The sequence below is a fragment of the Oncorhynchus masou genome, chromosome 9 (assembly GCF_036934945.1).
Source record: "Oncorhynchus masou masou isolate Uvic2021 chromosome 9, UVic_Omas_1.1, whole genome shotgun sequence".
NCBI classification, from domain to species: domain Eukaryota; kingdom Metazoa; phylum Chordata; class Actinopteri; order Salmoniformes; family Salmonidae; genus Oncorhynchus; species Oncorhynchus masou.
In genome coordinates, this window is record NC_088220.1 from 47,320,637 (window position 1) to 47,337,397 (window position 16,761).

Sequence of the window (16,761 nt, forward strand, 5' to 3'; positions counted from 1 at the left end):
GTGTTTGCACTTTTGGGACTATGCCATTGGTTCTATTGTGCCAAGGAAACTCAATCAAGTGCAGTGAATACTATTCGAACTCAGGTATGACTTGATACACCTTCAAGATCGCAAATTTTCTCACTATCGTGTGCAGTCGATTGTTTAAGTTTCTAGGCTCAGCTCGGGGTGATGTTTCACCCTGGTACAGATATTTGACCAGCTTTCTCTCCCCCAATCCTAATCTTAACCATTTTTTGAGAAAATGTACCTGGCATGGGTAGCGTAAGGTTCTAATTGTGTGGTGGGGGGTCATGGAAGACTGGGAATACTCAGCTGAAGTTATCTGCACCCAACCAGACTCCTGGCAATGGAAAAAAGGGAGCCTGTTTTTAGAGATACAGGAATTCTGCATTTTTTTCATAGCTTGAAATTCAATATTTCATAGAATTGTCTGTGGTATATTACAAAAGGTAGATTGAATTTTCCTGTGATTTCAATGAATGCTTCTGACATTGGTGTATGTCAATAGATTGGTAAGCATTCACAAACAGTGGTGAATTATGCAACATTAGGAGTTAGGCATGTCAACACAACAAATACCCTGTCAAGCACATCCGTGGTGAGAGAGAATTAAAACTTGGACAACTGTGACTGACCCAAAATTAAGAAAAGCTTTGACAATGTACAGACTCGGTGAGCATGGCCTTGCTATCAAGAGATCCCACAGCTAAAAATATTAAACCAAATCAAATCAAATTTATTTATATAGCCCTTCGTACATCAGCTGATATCTCAAAGTGCTGTACAGAAACCCAGCCTAAAACCCCAAACAGCAAGCAATGTAGGTGTAGAAGCACGGTGGCTAGGAAAAACTCCCTAGGAAGAAACCTAGAGAGGAACCAGGCTATGTGGGGTGGCCAGTCCTCTTCTGGCTGTGCCAGGTGGAGATTATAACAGAACATGGCCAAGATGTTCAAATGTTCATAAATGACCAGCATGGTCGAATAATAATAAGGCAGAACAGTTGAAACTGGAGCAGCAGCACAGCCAGGTGGACTGGGGACAGCAACCCAACCAAATCATGAATAAAAACACATATAATAACTTGGAAAGAATCAACAAAAATGGCACAAACTGGAATGTTATTTGGCCTTAAACAGAGAATACACTGTGACTGACCCCAAATTAGTTTTGACTATGCAGAGACTCAATGAGCATGGCAATTCTATTGTGAGAGGCTGCCTTAGGCAGACCTGGCACTCAATTATTATTTATTTGAACTAGACAAGTCAGTTAAGAACAAATGTCTTATTTACAATGATAGCCTACCAGGGAAGAGTGGATTATCTGCTTTATTGAGGGGCAGAATTACCGATTTTTACCTTGTCAGCTTAGGGATTAGATCCAGCAACCTTTCGGTTACTGGCCCAGCACTCTAACCACTAGGCTACCTGCCAGATACCTATTTTCCCTCAGGAGAAGACCGGCTATGTGCCCACTACACATTAATGAGCTCAAACCGAGCTGCACTTCCTAACCTCCTGCCAAACCTCCATATGCATATATATACTGTATATATTAGGTGAAACACCACTGTGTGCCACCACAACAGCAAGACGTGACCTGTTGCCACAAGAAAAGGGCAACCAGTGGAGCACAAACACCATTGTAAATACAACCTATATTTTACCGATTTATTTTCCCCTTCGTACTTCAACTATTTGCACATTGCTACAACACTTTACAGAGCCAATAGTATATATTATTTAAAAACCTTTGTGAGTGTAATGCTTACTGTTCGTTTCTGATCGTTTATTACCCTTGGAGAGAGAGAGAGACCCCCCCATACATTATTGATTAATGTCAGGGTTTTACTACCATGATTGATGGGCCAGCTCTTAATTAAAATGCAGTTTTCTTTAATCATTTTTTTTATTAAACTTTTATTTATACAGGGTGGGTCACCATTGAGACCGGGGTTTATTTTACAAGGGAGCCCTACGAACATGAACGTATATGCAATACAATTTAATACAACATCATGTAAAATAACAATATCAGTTTAATAAATACAATATATATCCAGACAAACACAACTCTCACATATCACCTCCCTTGAACTCAGTCTAAACTATCCAATGGAGACCAGCGAGTCCAACTTCAAGGTGACCTGAAAGGCTATTCCATGAGCTGGGGCATAAAAACTAAAAGCATTTTTCCCCCAGCTCAGTGGAGACCCACGGTACCTCCAGAACCATCCAATCCAGAGAGTGGGTCTGAGAATAGCTTGATCTCCAATCAATACATGAGCTGAAGTAGTTAACCGGGTCACCAACCGAGGATGTTCTTCACCACCTCTACAGAGTCTCCTAATAATGGGGGCTATTGGGGAGATAAATATACTTTATACTTACTTTGCCTCCGTTTCACACTCGTCAATCAACAAGGGAGAGCTAGCCGAGAAATGATGGGCCACGTTTAATTAAGCGGAGAGGCCCACTCCTCTCTATCGCCGGGGGTGTTGAGACCTATTAATTGAATCCAGAATGTTTGTTTATTCATTTCCAAGCTCTCTCTCTTGAACCCCCGCCGTGTAATATAAAACTGGCCCGTGAAATACTACTCCTTAATAAGCCCTAGTTTGGGAGGATAAAGGGAAAGCGTCGGTCCGGTTGCAATGGTAGAGCGCCTCTACCACCAGGCTGCTGCCAGCGATGACATCATTTGCATTTATATTGTGCCTTCCCGCGTGGCACCGCATAACCACAGCAGAGGTGTCAACTCGAGGGCAAGGAAGGTAACATGTGTGGCTGTTTAATAAGTTAATGAATGGAGAGGATTTGCATTTATAGAGTGTCACTGTGCTCTGACTCAGGGCCTTGAAAGGCCCCCTTCGTTCTCTCTGTCTGTACTCTTCTTCTTTATCATGCAGTCCAGGAGCTCTCCTGCATGCATACGTTCAATGCTTCCGCCGCTCACTCCCTCCATCTACTACTGATGAGTATGTCAACTAAAAGGAACAATTATAATGTGCTCTGATTCAGTGACCTCCGATATGATGCAAAGAAGGCTAGGAAAACACCTCATTCTATTATCCCTATTCTCTAACCAGTATAGCATGAAGTGGTGCGTGCACGGAAAACTCCAGCGAGATGGAATGGGGGAAAGGCCATATAAGATGAATCAAGTGTAAGGGAAACCGGGCCGATAGTACCACAGGTAGAGTAACTGTTGTTGCCATGGTGACAGGATGGTCGGTGGCAGTGTGATGTGTCGTCCTCTTTGTCTTTGAGGTCTCCGGTTTTCCACTTTATGTCGTAATGGAGGAACGCCACTTCGTACTGGGAAAGGAATTTATCTCCCGGTCAACAGACAACACAAACGCCATGCCAATAGGAGTATGACAGAGCTATTTCATCGCACTCTAGTGGGCTGGGCGCATGCACGCTGACTTCGGTCGCCAGCTGTACAGTGTTTCCTCCAACACATTGGTGCGGCTAGCATCCAGGTTAAGCAAGCAGTGTGTCAAGAAGCAGTGTGGCTTGGCGGGGTCGTGTTTCGGAGGACGCATGGTTCTCGACCTTCGCCTCTCCCGAGTCTGTACGGGAGTTGTAGCGATGGGGCAACCAATTGGATATCACAAAATTGGGGAGAAAAAGGGGTAAAAAAATTACCCCAATTTGTGCCATCCGTAAGAAACTTGCAAACAGACCATATATTGTGTCCCATACAGGTTATAGAAAAGAGAGGAAGCTCTAAACTCTCCATTCAGAACCCAGTCCTACCTACTTACAGGTTATGTCAAATGTGCTCTTTTAGCATTTAGCATTTCCTCAAGGAGAAAGTCCCCCACTTCTATGTCAAAGATAATAAAACAAAAACACTTTATTAAATACTACAGTGATGTCTGCAAAAACACTACAGTAAATACTACAGTATACTACAGTCCGCAAAAACACTACAGTAAATGATACAGTATACTGTACTACAGTCCGCAAAAACACTACAGTAAATACTGCAGTATACTACAGTCCGCAAAAACACTACAGTAAATACTACAGTATACTACAGTCTGCAAAAACACGACAGTAATTACTATTGTATTGTGGCAGACCAGAGGGTTAGATTAAAATGTTTACACTGATCAGACAAGGACACAAGTGTGATAGCTCAGTGTGATAGGTGTTTATTAAAACAAAGAAAAATAAAAGAATAGGTCTTCTCCAGGTTACCGTCTTCTGGGTTCCGGGGTATTGCTGTCTCCTTTGGGGGATTCTATTTATTTTTTTGTTGACTGTGAGGAAGACTATACGGAAGGAACCTCTCTCCATGAGAAAAACCCCTCTGTGCTACCCTTCTGGTAGCTTTATGGGACTCGTACGGTTGGTGAGCAATCAGCCCCTTGATTACTCACCAGTCTCAATCAGTCCCATTTAGTCCTGGCAAGGAGGGCCCGTCAAGACCTGGCACGTCCAGCAGAGGAAGCCATCGCCGCATGATGTAGACTCCGTCTGTCACCAGGCCTCGACGAGTTTCCCCCTGGTGGCTAGTCTGTGGTACGCCACAGTATATACTACTCCTTTTTTACTACCATATTTATACTATAGTAAATGGTAAATACTACAGTATACTACAGTATTCAGTCCGTAAAAACACCACAGTGAATTGTCATGACTTACTTTCATTAATCTGATAATTGTTATTTATTTAATCAACTAACTATGATTAATTGTTACCCGATTTAAATTATTCATGTAACAATTAACTCATTAGGATTTTGGGCACCACTGAAGAGGTTGTTTAAAGAGTTACCATCTCCTGAATTAAACTATATAAGGAAGAAATTACATCAATAAACAGTCATCTTATTAATCATTACCTCTTATCATATCATCATTCTGAACAGTCATAACCTCATGCATCTGCAAAAGCCCAAGCCGTACTCATGATTCAGCACTCCACGAATAGGTTTAAATATTTATTTATTAGCTAACTAAATAATAGCACAGAATAAACATTAAACATTACATGAGACAACGGTCCCTAGTGGACAGACACAATATGACGGCTTGTTACAACAGAGATGGGGAGCAAGAGAGAGAAAAATACACTTATCATCAATATATTTCAGAACTATTCTCACAGTAATCATATAGTTTGCACACGAACCGTTTGGAATAAAAAATCATGAATGTATTTACGTGTGAGTGCCTTTTTTCGACGTTTATCTCTATCAGAACCAGCCCTCCTTAGGAAGGTTGTTGGTGTTTCAGCGGCAAGCTGTATGTCTCTGATTGTCCGAAAAGGGTCTCCCCTTTCCCATCTTGTACTGTTATTCACTCTGGAAGACAGCTAGCCAGCCGTGTCGACAGTTGCCATTGGGGATGAGCGTAGTAGGATAGTCTCACTTAGATTTTCTAGATATTTGAGTGAAGACAGCTAATCAGCTGTCTCAGTTATTGGCTGAGAGGGGAGCTTGTTTTCCCCCTCGTGTTGGTATTCAGGATTCTGACCACAATGGTCATGAGCTGCAGCTCGCCGTCTCTCTGCTCTAAAGGAAGGTGAGTTTATTTCTTCACCTCGTGTTGAGGTTCAAAGTTCCAACCATATCAAACGTGTAGCTCCCGCCTCACGTTTCCTGGTCTCTGAGATTCAGCATTTAAACCACTTTAGACGTGGGCTGCAACTCCCCATCTTTCCTGGTCTAAAATGTTAACTGTCAGCCAGTCCTTTTAAGCACTCTGGTCGAAAAGGATTATAGGGGCGTGGCTACTTACCGTGCAAAAGATATGATTGCAAGTTATCTATTATGCCTCCTAAAAGCACATTCCTATCTTCACAAAAATACTTTCAGAATTTTTCATTTTATATGAACATATTGGATGGAAACTTGATAGATGAAGGGGATATACTTTCCAAGTTACAGTATTTCGTCCATACAATTTTTTATGACGTCACAAAATGAAAACCAATATGACTTTCGTTTTCTACAGCTCCCCTCTGACCATTCCCCACATTCTTATGTTAGAATAATTGTTCCAGTATTCACGTTTGACCGTGTTAAAGTTTTGGCAGGAAACAGTATGATAACAAAGGACATTCCTTTCGCCAATACTTTCGCCAATTTATGACAGGGTGTGTGTGAGGTGTCAAAACCCCCACACCAGCTCCCTCCTCCCCTCTTCTGTCAGTGAGAGAAGGTCTGGTTATTGTCAACCATTGCCAAGCTGATCTGACCCATTGTGATCCTCACAGGACAGCATTCGAGATTGTATGCATGCTTTATTAAAGCATTCTTCAAAAACAGTAGCCACATTTAGTCTTTTAGCTAAGGTGGCTGGCATAGGATGTGAACCCATTTTTATGCTGCCCAAAGATTGGTTGATAAATCTCTCTTAACTCCCCAAATTTAAATCATTGAGCTGCTTGCTCAACATTATGAAAAAATGTATCATAAATTAGGAACAAACTTTAAGAAAGAGCGAGTTTTAAAACAGTCAGTGGTGCGAAACAGAGACAGGACAGTAACAGGTGCGTGAGTGCTTTTGTTCCCATGTCAAGTACGGTGGTGAAGTTAATTGTTGCCTAGATATATTCTTATTGGCTCCTCTTTAAAACAAATGACCTCTGGTGAGATAGTGTCTACTGTCTAGACATACAATATGCTAATTTCAACTTGACCTCAAAAAAGGGTAAGTTGTCAAGGTTGAGATGATGTTATGCTACACTAGGTTATGCTGTACTACACTATGATATGTTTATTGTTGTGAATTCGGGGGAAACTCCAACCAGGACTCAAACTCAGATCCAGTGACAGTCAAGCCAACACCTTAACCGTTACGCTAAGAGGTCCGAGGTCGCTAGGTGTTGGTTCGTCACATTATCATGGTATTCTACATGTGCTCTGCTACATCTGTGTCCATTCGCAGGAGAACCCTTACGTGATGCTACGACCAAACCACCAGGAGATGGAAGGGAACGAGCGCTATGAGGGCTTCTGTGTGGACATGCTGAAGGAGCTGGCGGACATCTTGAAGTTCAAGTACTGTATCAATCTGGTGGGGGACGGGGTGTACGGGGTATCTGGGACCAACGGTACCTGGACGGGCATGGTGGGAGAGCTCATCTCAAGGGTAAGGGCAACAGCTTCCTGTAGTAAACAGGATTTCTTTTGACCATATGACTTGACCAGGAAAAACTCTGGGCACTTCCATCGCCTCCCATCTACCTACCATTTACCCCCTTCTACCACTTCACAGCATAATGCCACTCGAACTATCAACACTTTAATCAAATGTTATTCATGAATTTACAGCCATTACTGCCAAATCACCCCTAACAAACCAATAACATCCTACAAACATCCAGTGGCCCTCTCAAGCACAGGTTATACAACTGATTTGACACCGTGGATGTGATACAACTAATACTGTATGTTCATGATACAATGGAGAGTTTGTCATCACAGAAATGTGTCCACAACCATTGTGCGCTGTCGCCACAGTGCTTGTGTAATTATTTTTGACAGAAAAGCTCTCTGTTGTATTACAACCGTTGTCAGTTGTATAACTTTAGTGTGTATGGGGCCTATATGTGGGTATTATGTGTGCAGGCATTGTGTGTCTCCGTAGACTCCAGGGTCAAAATATTTAATCTGTCTCGTAGTAAAACATGTCCCCAATGATGTGATCCAGAAAAGTAGTGCCCAAAGCTATTGATTGATGTTTTCACATTGAGAGCATCCTACAGTAAGGGGATGTAACCATGCAGAGATGTGAGGAGGAGGAGGAAAAAAGATAAAAGATGGAGGAGGAGGAAAAGAACAAGGATGTACAGGAGGTGCAAGGCTGTTAATTAGTCCAGATAATGCCTGAAACAGATTACACAGAGTCTTGGGTCTGCATCCCAAACGGCGCCCAATTCCCTTTATAGTGCACTACTTTTGACCATGGTGCCATTTGGGACGCAGCCATTGGCTGTGTTCTGTTCACCCTTCGAACTCGGATACAGCTCATCTGTCCTAATGGATCTCAATTAGCCCCAGTCACCCTTGAGCAAACACTCACAGCACAGACATGTCTTTAAAAGGGCCCAGCTAACCAGTCTGCTAAACCATCTGAACCATTTTGTTTGTGAATGAAAGGTCTATATTGCTGGTCTTAGAGTGTGGTCGCACAGACCAGTGTTTTTTGTAGATGTTCACGCAGACCGGGGATAGAGTGGAAGGGTTGAGGAGGTGGTGAGGGAGCCCTTAATAAGTGATGTGTCTTAATTCGCTATAGGCTAATGGAAGGCAAAGCCATTAAGGAAATGAAAGGAATGCCTACTCGTATTATTGTCTCCATTTGTCCCCCTGCAAGTTGGTTCTGATTTGGGGACCTTGAGGAGGTCTCAACTTGGTCTAATTGCGCCTTACACAATACAGACTACAGAGTAGCTGCCACGGAGTACCAAGGAATGTCGGGGAGGGGGAAGGTCGAGGGGAGACAGCGCAGGAAGGTGTGGGGTCACTGAGTCTCTGCCTCTGAGCTCCACTCTCTGGAAAGACCCCCAAACTGGAAAGGAGAGGGTTAGTGGATGACTGGGTTATAGTTGGCGGGGTTAGAAGAGGAGGAGGAGAAGAAGGAAGAGAGATTGTACTGTAGCTAGCCTATAGCGGCTGACTGAATTAACACAGAAAAGTAGAGCGAACGCTGAGAGAAGAGAATGTATGGACAAGCTTTCCACAGGCTTCATTTGCAAGCTGGGGACGGGGGCTTTACTTTAAGTAGCCATAGAGACGGACGCAAAGTCCTACCGGGAAGATGAAATGCCACGTACAGTGGGGAACCTCTAACTCAATGCATTATTCAGCAGCCGTAGGGACGGCTTTGATTTTCTTTTCCTATCTCGTTTTTTTCCAGGGCACCATCTTATGATTGAGCGAAAGTGGAAACAAGTGTGGTGGCATGGGGAAAGAATACAACGATGCATTATTTAAAAGCTGACTTTATACCGTGTGCTTTCTCTCTCTCCACACACTTTTCAATAGCTGTTAGCTTCCAGTAATCAATATTAATATTCAATAGGTGCATTAATTAATATGGAGTGACTTCTTTCTTTTGTTGAGTTTTTTTGCCGAGATACTTTTTGTTGTTGCTTTCGGGCTGGCTGGGGGTTGGCTAAATGCTTGGTTTTGCGCGTTCATTCAGAGTTGTTGTCGGTGAACAACCACTAAAAAGCCTTCCAGAACTTTTTCGCCATTGTGTTAGCACTTGGAGCTCTGTTTTTGCTGTTCAAGTTATTCTGGACAGGATTGGTCAACTCCTCCAGGGACCTGTACTCAAACAGAGTGAAGCTCGTGTGAAAAGCCACCTCTCTCTCTCTCTCTCTCTCTCTCTCTCTCTCTCTCTCTCTCTCTCTCTCTCTCTCTCTCTCTCTCTCTCTCTCTCTCACACTCACTCACTCACTCACTCACTCACTCACTCACTCACTCACACACACACACTCTCTCTCTCTGTTCTCAACTGCTGCTCTCAGATCAAGGCAAAGGCATATGATAGCCAGAGTCCCTCATAGGTCCACTGACAGTGAAAGGTGTATGATACCCACCTGACAGGGTACATTACCACATAACAAGACCCAGGGCTAGCCTTGATGCTAAACTTTCTGCTTGTCTCTCTACAAATTATCTCTGCCTACAGCACTGTCTATATACTGTATCTCAAAGTTCTTCTTCTTGATTGGTCCAAAGTTGTTTGCTAGGCAATTTTATTTAGTGTCAACGTGCACTGTGCCAATGATGGCATGGCACTAACTGATGATTGGTGTGCTATCAGAGCAAAATATTTCCACTGATTCTTTTGAACAGGGCCTTCTAGCCAAGTTAACAGGGCCTTGGACCGACACTGTAAGCAGGCAGGCTGTAAGCAGGCAGGCTCTCCTCTCATTTAGAGTTGAGCTCTAACAATCCTCTTATTTTCCAACTGCAAAGGACAAAGAGCAGCGAAGGATTGCACTGGGTTCTGGGGAGATGAAAATCTCTTGCAGATGCACTTTGCAGTGTCGGATGAATACTGGGATCGAGCAGCCACCTTCACAGCCCTACCATGCCGAGTAGCACTGGCTGGCTGGCTGGCTCAGCCTAGCTGGCTAACTGGCTGCTGTGTCAAGTGATTTGTCATAACAATCTGCTCTTCGCCAGCTTGAAAAAAACATTGGCACCCTATTCCCTATATAGTGCACTGGATCCTGCTCAGAAGTAGTGCACTACATAGTGAATAGGGTTTCATTTGGGATGTACCCCCCCTCCGTTCTACACTCTGTTCTCCCTGGTGCCCTGCATGAGTCAGGTTTCAGACACAAAGCCAATGATGCTACACACTGCTGGCAGACTAGGCGTCACGGACAACAATGGCAGCACAGTAGGAGTGGAATTACACCAGTAGCCTACTTACTATTTCATTTAACTTTCCATGCATTTTCCACCACCACAACCCAACCTTTGTTACTGTAGATGTACCTATCTGTGCATATCTGAATGGGTGGTGTGTGTCTATTCCAGAAAGCGGACCTGGCCGTAGCGGGGCTCACCATCACCGCAGAGAGGGAGAAGGTTATCGATTTCTCCAAGCCTTTTATGACTCTGGGAATCAGCATCATGTACCGTGTGCACTTGGTAAGACTAACCTCTGACCTCTCCGACCCCTACAAAACAACCTGGCTGACCCCTGAACCCTACAAACAGCTAGCGACCAATCATCAGCCTCTGTCTGGGAGCCCGTTCAGCCCCTTCTCCTCCTCCCACTACATCCCTCTCCTCTCTCTACCTCTGCCAGAGTAACAGATGGTGTGCTCTGCTCCGTGTTATGTGGGTGTGAATCGACCTGATAAATGGACTTCTTTCATTCCCATTCCCACTTCTTCTCTGTTTGTGACTGGGATCTAATTCGCACCAATAATAGCCCTGACCCCTGCGTATAGAACAAGACCCAGGCAACAGTTGTGGAAATTCAATACGATTGTCTCTGTGTTTTAACACCAGCCAACCATTAATCAAAGGCCTTCCCCCAAACCTAAGCTGACACACTGGTCTCTCCGCTGGCCACCGGCCGGATGGAGCCGCTTTGGATCAAGCGGCGGCGTGTAAAAATATTAATGTGGCGTCCCAGTAGAGCGTTTACTCACAGCCGCCCCTGTCCTCCCCCTCCCGTCCGTCCGTCTGCGTCCCTCCCCTTTCCTTGGTGCTAATAGGTGCAGCTGCCAGGAGAAAGGCTCCATTGGACCAACAGTTGGTTGAATGAATCGATAGCAGCAGGTGCAGTGTTAAGTGGGCTGCCATATCACCTCTGCGGCAGGCTGCTACTGCTGACGCGTTGGAACGTGCTCATTGGTGTGTTCCTGCGAGCTGAGGCGGCGTGTAGGAGGAAAGGAGAAGCCCACACACATTGCAGCTCAATATTGACACACACACTCCCACTGTCCTAACCAGGCGGGCACAGACAAGAGGGACAGGGGGAGGGGGGATAGAGGGATGGGAGGAAGAGCATGCGTAAGGTAACTGGCAGAGAGAGATGTGGAGCCTCGACCGCTTAAGGTCAGGAGTGAAGGGCGGAAGAAACTAACTACAAAGAGTGAGAGTCTGCTGCACTGATTTCACTCTTGACTCTCTGTCTATCTGTCTGGAGTCTTTACACAGTACCTGTCCCTGGTGTCTCCTTCTCTCTTCATCTCTTTACCCAGAGCTCACTCCCTCCTAGCGCCCCTTGGCAATCTCTTAGGTCTCCACAGGATCCAGCGCCACCATTCAATATTAGAATTTCTGTGACTGCACTTGTTTAGGTTTAATCCACTAGCTATTGATTTCTGATGCTGTGATTTCAAACAAGGGCCCCTCTACTTATTTCAAACATGAATTGAAATTCTCAGCCTGGTCAATAACAATGGAAAATGGAGAAAAATAGAGAAGCCTGTTGAGTTAATTACCTGCTGCATGGCTGTAGAATTGGCCTAATACCAGGGCCGGATTACCGAATGGGCATGCATGTGCCCCTGGAGGTAGATGTCCCGGGGCCCCAAATGCGTTAGTCTGGCCCTGCCTACTACTGTTTAATCTCTTTCTGTCCACAGTGCACCCCAACTGTGTGTGTGTGTGTGTGCGTGTGCGCGTGTGCGTGTGTGTGTGTGTGTGTGTGTGTGTTCTTAATCTCTTTTTTCTTATCTTGATGAACTGGTTTTATAAAGTGTTTTGGGATGGTCCTCTTTTCATTACCCTTCAAGTCCTTCATGTCTCCATGTTGGAGTATACTCCACCAATCTGTACACTTGTTTCATCAAACACCCTTTCTCATAATCCCCTACTTCTATGTTCTGAGCACATCTTTCCACCAGTCCCTCCTTCCTAGTAGTAGTAGTAAAGACAGAAACAGACAGAGAGATCAAAGAGAGAAATGGAGAGAGAGAGAGAGAGAAAAAGAGTATTGAGGGTTGCGTATGGAGATTAGAAACCTAATTAGACCCACAAGTTAATTAGAGGGTTGGTATAGAGGGGAGTGGTGTCACAAGCTGCCCTGTGGGAGTGTGGCACAGGGATCCTGATTGTGTGTGTCTGTCCCCCTCTAATCTCGCCCCAACCTCCATCTTCCCCGCCTGCCCTCTCCCTCTCAGCTGCCCCATCCTGCGAGAGAGAGCACTGAGGGAATCTGGGACGGCAGGCCAATCAGCAGCCCCCCCTCCCTCGCCACATTAACAAAGCACCTCCACCTCCGTAGTCACAGAGACCGTAATAACAGCGATGTGAGTGGCGGACCACAAATAGGCATGCATCTCTCAAGGGGGCTGGTGTTTGAAAAAAAAAAAACAGGTTACTCTCCTTCACGCCGTGTGTTTCTGTAGTGCAGTCACACCTCCCTCCCAGGTTGAATGTGTGGGGAATGACAATAAGGGGAGGGAGGAAGATATGTTGGTGAAATCCTTGAATGTGACCTCACTCACTAAAGGCAAAGATAGTACAGTATGAAGATAGGAAGAAACTGCTTCTCCAATAGAAATCCCCGATCACACTTGTAGGCAATGTCATGTGGACATTGTCATGTGGACATTGTCATGTGGACATTGTCATGTGGACATTGGCTAGCTAAGCTCACGTGCAGAAACACGTCATCAGGTCTAACGGTCGTCCCGTTTCAAACTGCACTTGTGCTGGCCGTCAAATCAAAAGGCATTCCTTTGATATAAAGTTGTTTTTGACAAAAATGAAAACGTGTCACTTTCACGAGGTTGGAGTAATAACAAGTTCAACTACTTAAGACATTGGCTCAAATCTTAGGTTTTGCCATTAGATTTTGAGAAATGTAACAACTAAGGATGAAGTTTTCACTTCTCTCATTGGCTTCTCAAACCCCAGCCTGGTCTGCTTCCTAAGCGTTCCCGGAAGTCTCGCAATGTTGTGCCTCTGGGTTTAGAAACTCTGTGCTAAAGGTCTTACATCCCGCCACTTAACACAAAGTGGAGCCCATGGGGAGAGGGGTTTGTATAACGCTTCATTTCTGATTGTTTGGATTTGCTTGTAAAACCAACACGGGCAATGAGGCAGTTGTCACAACCGGCACCTCCCCCGGTTCTCCATTTGATGGGATGATGATGATAATTACACTCTATAAAGGCTCATGTCCAATAAAGACCTTCCTATCCAGTCAGAGTGCCCTGCATGCGTGGATGCAGCCATGATTACAGTCAGAGACCTGTTGTACAGTGCAGAGCCCGTAGTCAGGTGGTAACAGTCCTGAAAAAAGAAATTGAGCCATTACATATTATAATCCGCTTAATAAATCATAGGCGCATACTTGCATATAACAAGTAATAAACCAGTATACGTGCAGGCTTCAAGTAAAGTTTTACAAAAAAAATCCCCGTTGTGCTCGTAGCGGCCTTCACCGGTCGTGATGCCCACCTTGACTACAGATCAGTGCAGATGACTGGCACCTCAGAGAGCTTCCTGACAGCATGAGGGGCCTCCTTCTCCTATTTGAGAAGAAATAAACCCTACCTACCTCCCTCCATCACCCAGTACACACACACACACACACAGAATAACATGTTAACAACTTAACCCTTTCACTGGCACACCAAGAAAAAAATATCAGGAAAAGTATTGCTCTGCAAAAGATGTGTATTTAGCCTCAATAGGAGGCCATAAATTGCTAATTTTTGTTTGCATGACATAAACTTCGATAAATAATGCATAGCAAACATTAGAGTAAATTCAATTTGTCTTAGAATTTGCATAGACTTTTTACATCATAAAAAGATGATACATTAAATTGCCTTTATATACATATTTGTGTCAAAATATGAATATTCAAATTCATGTAAATTCACACATTTACTGTTTATATGTTTAGAATACCAGTAAAATGACATGTACTGAATGATATTGTGAAACATATTGAAGATAACAGGCAGACAGTAAATAATGATATAGGTATGAAAGGATTTCTGTATTTGCACAGACGAAGTCTCATAATATTTGTCTATAGTCCATTATAACTAGCTTTGACTTAAAGCAATGGGCAACTCAACTGCCTGGTAGACCATAAAATTGGAAAACAACAATATCTTAGTATCATTCTTTAATGGTGTTTTAGAGGTCAGCAACATTTTACAACCTTGTAATTTCCTATTGTGCACATAATTAACACAAAAAAATGTGTAGTAAATGACGTTCGATTTTGCTCACATTCACTTCCTGGTTTTCAGCCATATTTGAATGGGTGTTTCAGTCCGATAATGAAAACCGCATGATCCTTAAACTAAAAGAATATGCCAAACAAAATGAATACGTTTAATTGAATTTAGAATTGGTTGTCAACATTAGCTCAACTGCCCGGTTGAGCTGCTTGTTAAAGGGTTTTAGCACTGCTTTGCTGAGATGTCTGGAGGGCCACAGAGAATGTTAAATACAGGACGAGAGGAGAAAATGCTCAGTGGCTTTACACAAGTAAATAGAATGGTTGGCCGAGCCATACTTGATAGGAATTCCAAGAGAATATAAACACACTACTATATCACTTTCAAGGTGTAACATCATCAAACTATAGTTCGGTCACACAGACCTTCGCCTTGTCAGTCCCTTTGACTCTGGTCTTTCATTTTTGATTCTCCTAGGCAACTTTTTCCATTACTTCAGGTGTGGCTATGTTTTTGTTCTTGTGTACCAACGTTACTTCTTGAAAGTTGAGCTCACTTCATAGTGTTACTGTATATCACACAGCCCAATGCCCTCTCTACCTCCTTAAACATTCATATCACAGTAGAGATTAGTGAACAGCATGTCCCATCTCACTTTTTCTTCCTCTCTCTCTCTACCTCTTCCTCTCTCGCTCTCTCTCTCTCTCTCTCTCTCATCCATCCATCCATCCATCCCCTCTCTCTCTCTCTCTCTCTCTCTCTCTCTCTCTCTCCCCCTCCATCCATCCATCCCTCTCTCTCTCTCTCTCTCTCTCTCCCCCTCCATCCATCCCTCTCTCTCTCTCTCTGATCTTTTCACTACACCATCTGCTGGTGTTGTGCTGCTTCCTCAACAGCTCTGCTCTTTCTTAATGGTCTCTTAGTGGCAACTAAACAGGGAATTAAATGGAGTAGCGCTGTAAACAAAACGCTCACTTCACTTGGCACCAGATTGGATCGTGTCAGCACAACCCTCACCTAGTTACTTTTTGCCGTGTGGTTTCTTATTTTGCAGGAGTTGTCACTGCATTGCGCTGTTTTACTGTAGGTCCTGCCTTTGTAACGGAGGTGGTTTTACAATGCCTCGGCGTTAACTCAGTGGGCTAAGACAGTCTTGTCTTAGGAGACCCGGGTTTGAACCTGGCGGTCACATCCTCGAAGAAGATTCACACACACTACCCTTTCTCGTTTCAAGACTCTCTAAGACACTAATGGCCTCTGACCAGTTTGACTACCATTACAGAGTCCCTTATCAGAGAATACATTGATGCTGGCACCATAAATAGATCATTTTCAGAAGGCAGGCCACCATCAGCTGGTAGCATTAGGCTCTTCAGACAGTCCTAATTCTCCCTACTGTAATTAGAAATCTCCAGCTCCACTCCTATGTTGCTCAATTACACTAATATGGGAGTGATTACAGACACATTAATGAATATCCGGCCTCATCCAGGCCTAATTACGCATTAATTAATCATTTAGAATGGTTTATGACCTTTAAATCCTATCCGCTCGCCGCACACAAAATATATATTTTTGGGGGGGGGGGGACATTTGTATTAGATGTATGTTGTATGGCTTATTATCAAGGGGATTGTCGTTTTGGTGAATTGATGACACATGTTACATATCAAATGTGGCCCCAATGTGTTAAGAATATGTCATAAGAATAGGCCTACTCTTACAATAAGCTGTTTGATCACTTAAAGGTAATCCGATAACCTACATAGCTGTGCTGTTGCCCCTAAAAACACCAGGTCCTTCCTTACAGTTCTTGTCTTTGATGGACTGGACTGCTTTGAGTTTCTCCATCTCCATTGAAGATAATGTAATTGCCCCTAGCTACTGCGCTAGCCTTCTGCGGTCAATTTCAACCACGCAATTTCCCACAGCTCTATTTCAGACGTAATTGGTTTCAGTTTGTGGACAATGGCCATCAGTGCTAGATAATTAAGCAGTATGAATTAGCTCTATACAAAACTCAGGCTGATAAATCTCCCAGTAGTAAATCTAGACCTGAGGCATATAGCTCCATGTCTCGGAGTCTCAGTCCGAGAAAACACAGGAACCCTT

General features: G+C 43.9%; 1 protein-coding gene across 1 annotated transcript in view; it reads left to right on the plus strand.

Moving 5' to 3' along the window:
- Window positions 1-16,761, plus strand: part of grik4 (glutamate receptor, ionotropic, kainate 4) — a 224,476-nt gene that overhangs the window by 190,947 nt on the left and 16,768 nt on the right. The window contains exons 11-12 of the mRNA XM_064974177.1: window positions 6,912-7,115; window positions 10,526-10,639. Coding sequence (XP_064830249.1) covers window positions 6,912-7,115; window positions 10,526-10,639 — 318 coding nt within the window. The remainder of the gene's footprint in view (window positions 1-6,911; window positions 7,116-10,525; window positions 10,640-16,761) is intronic.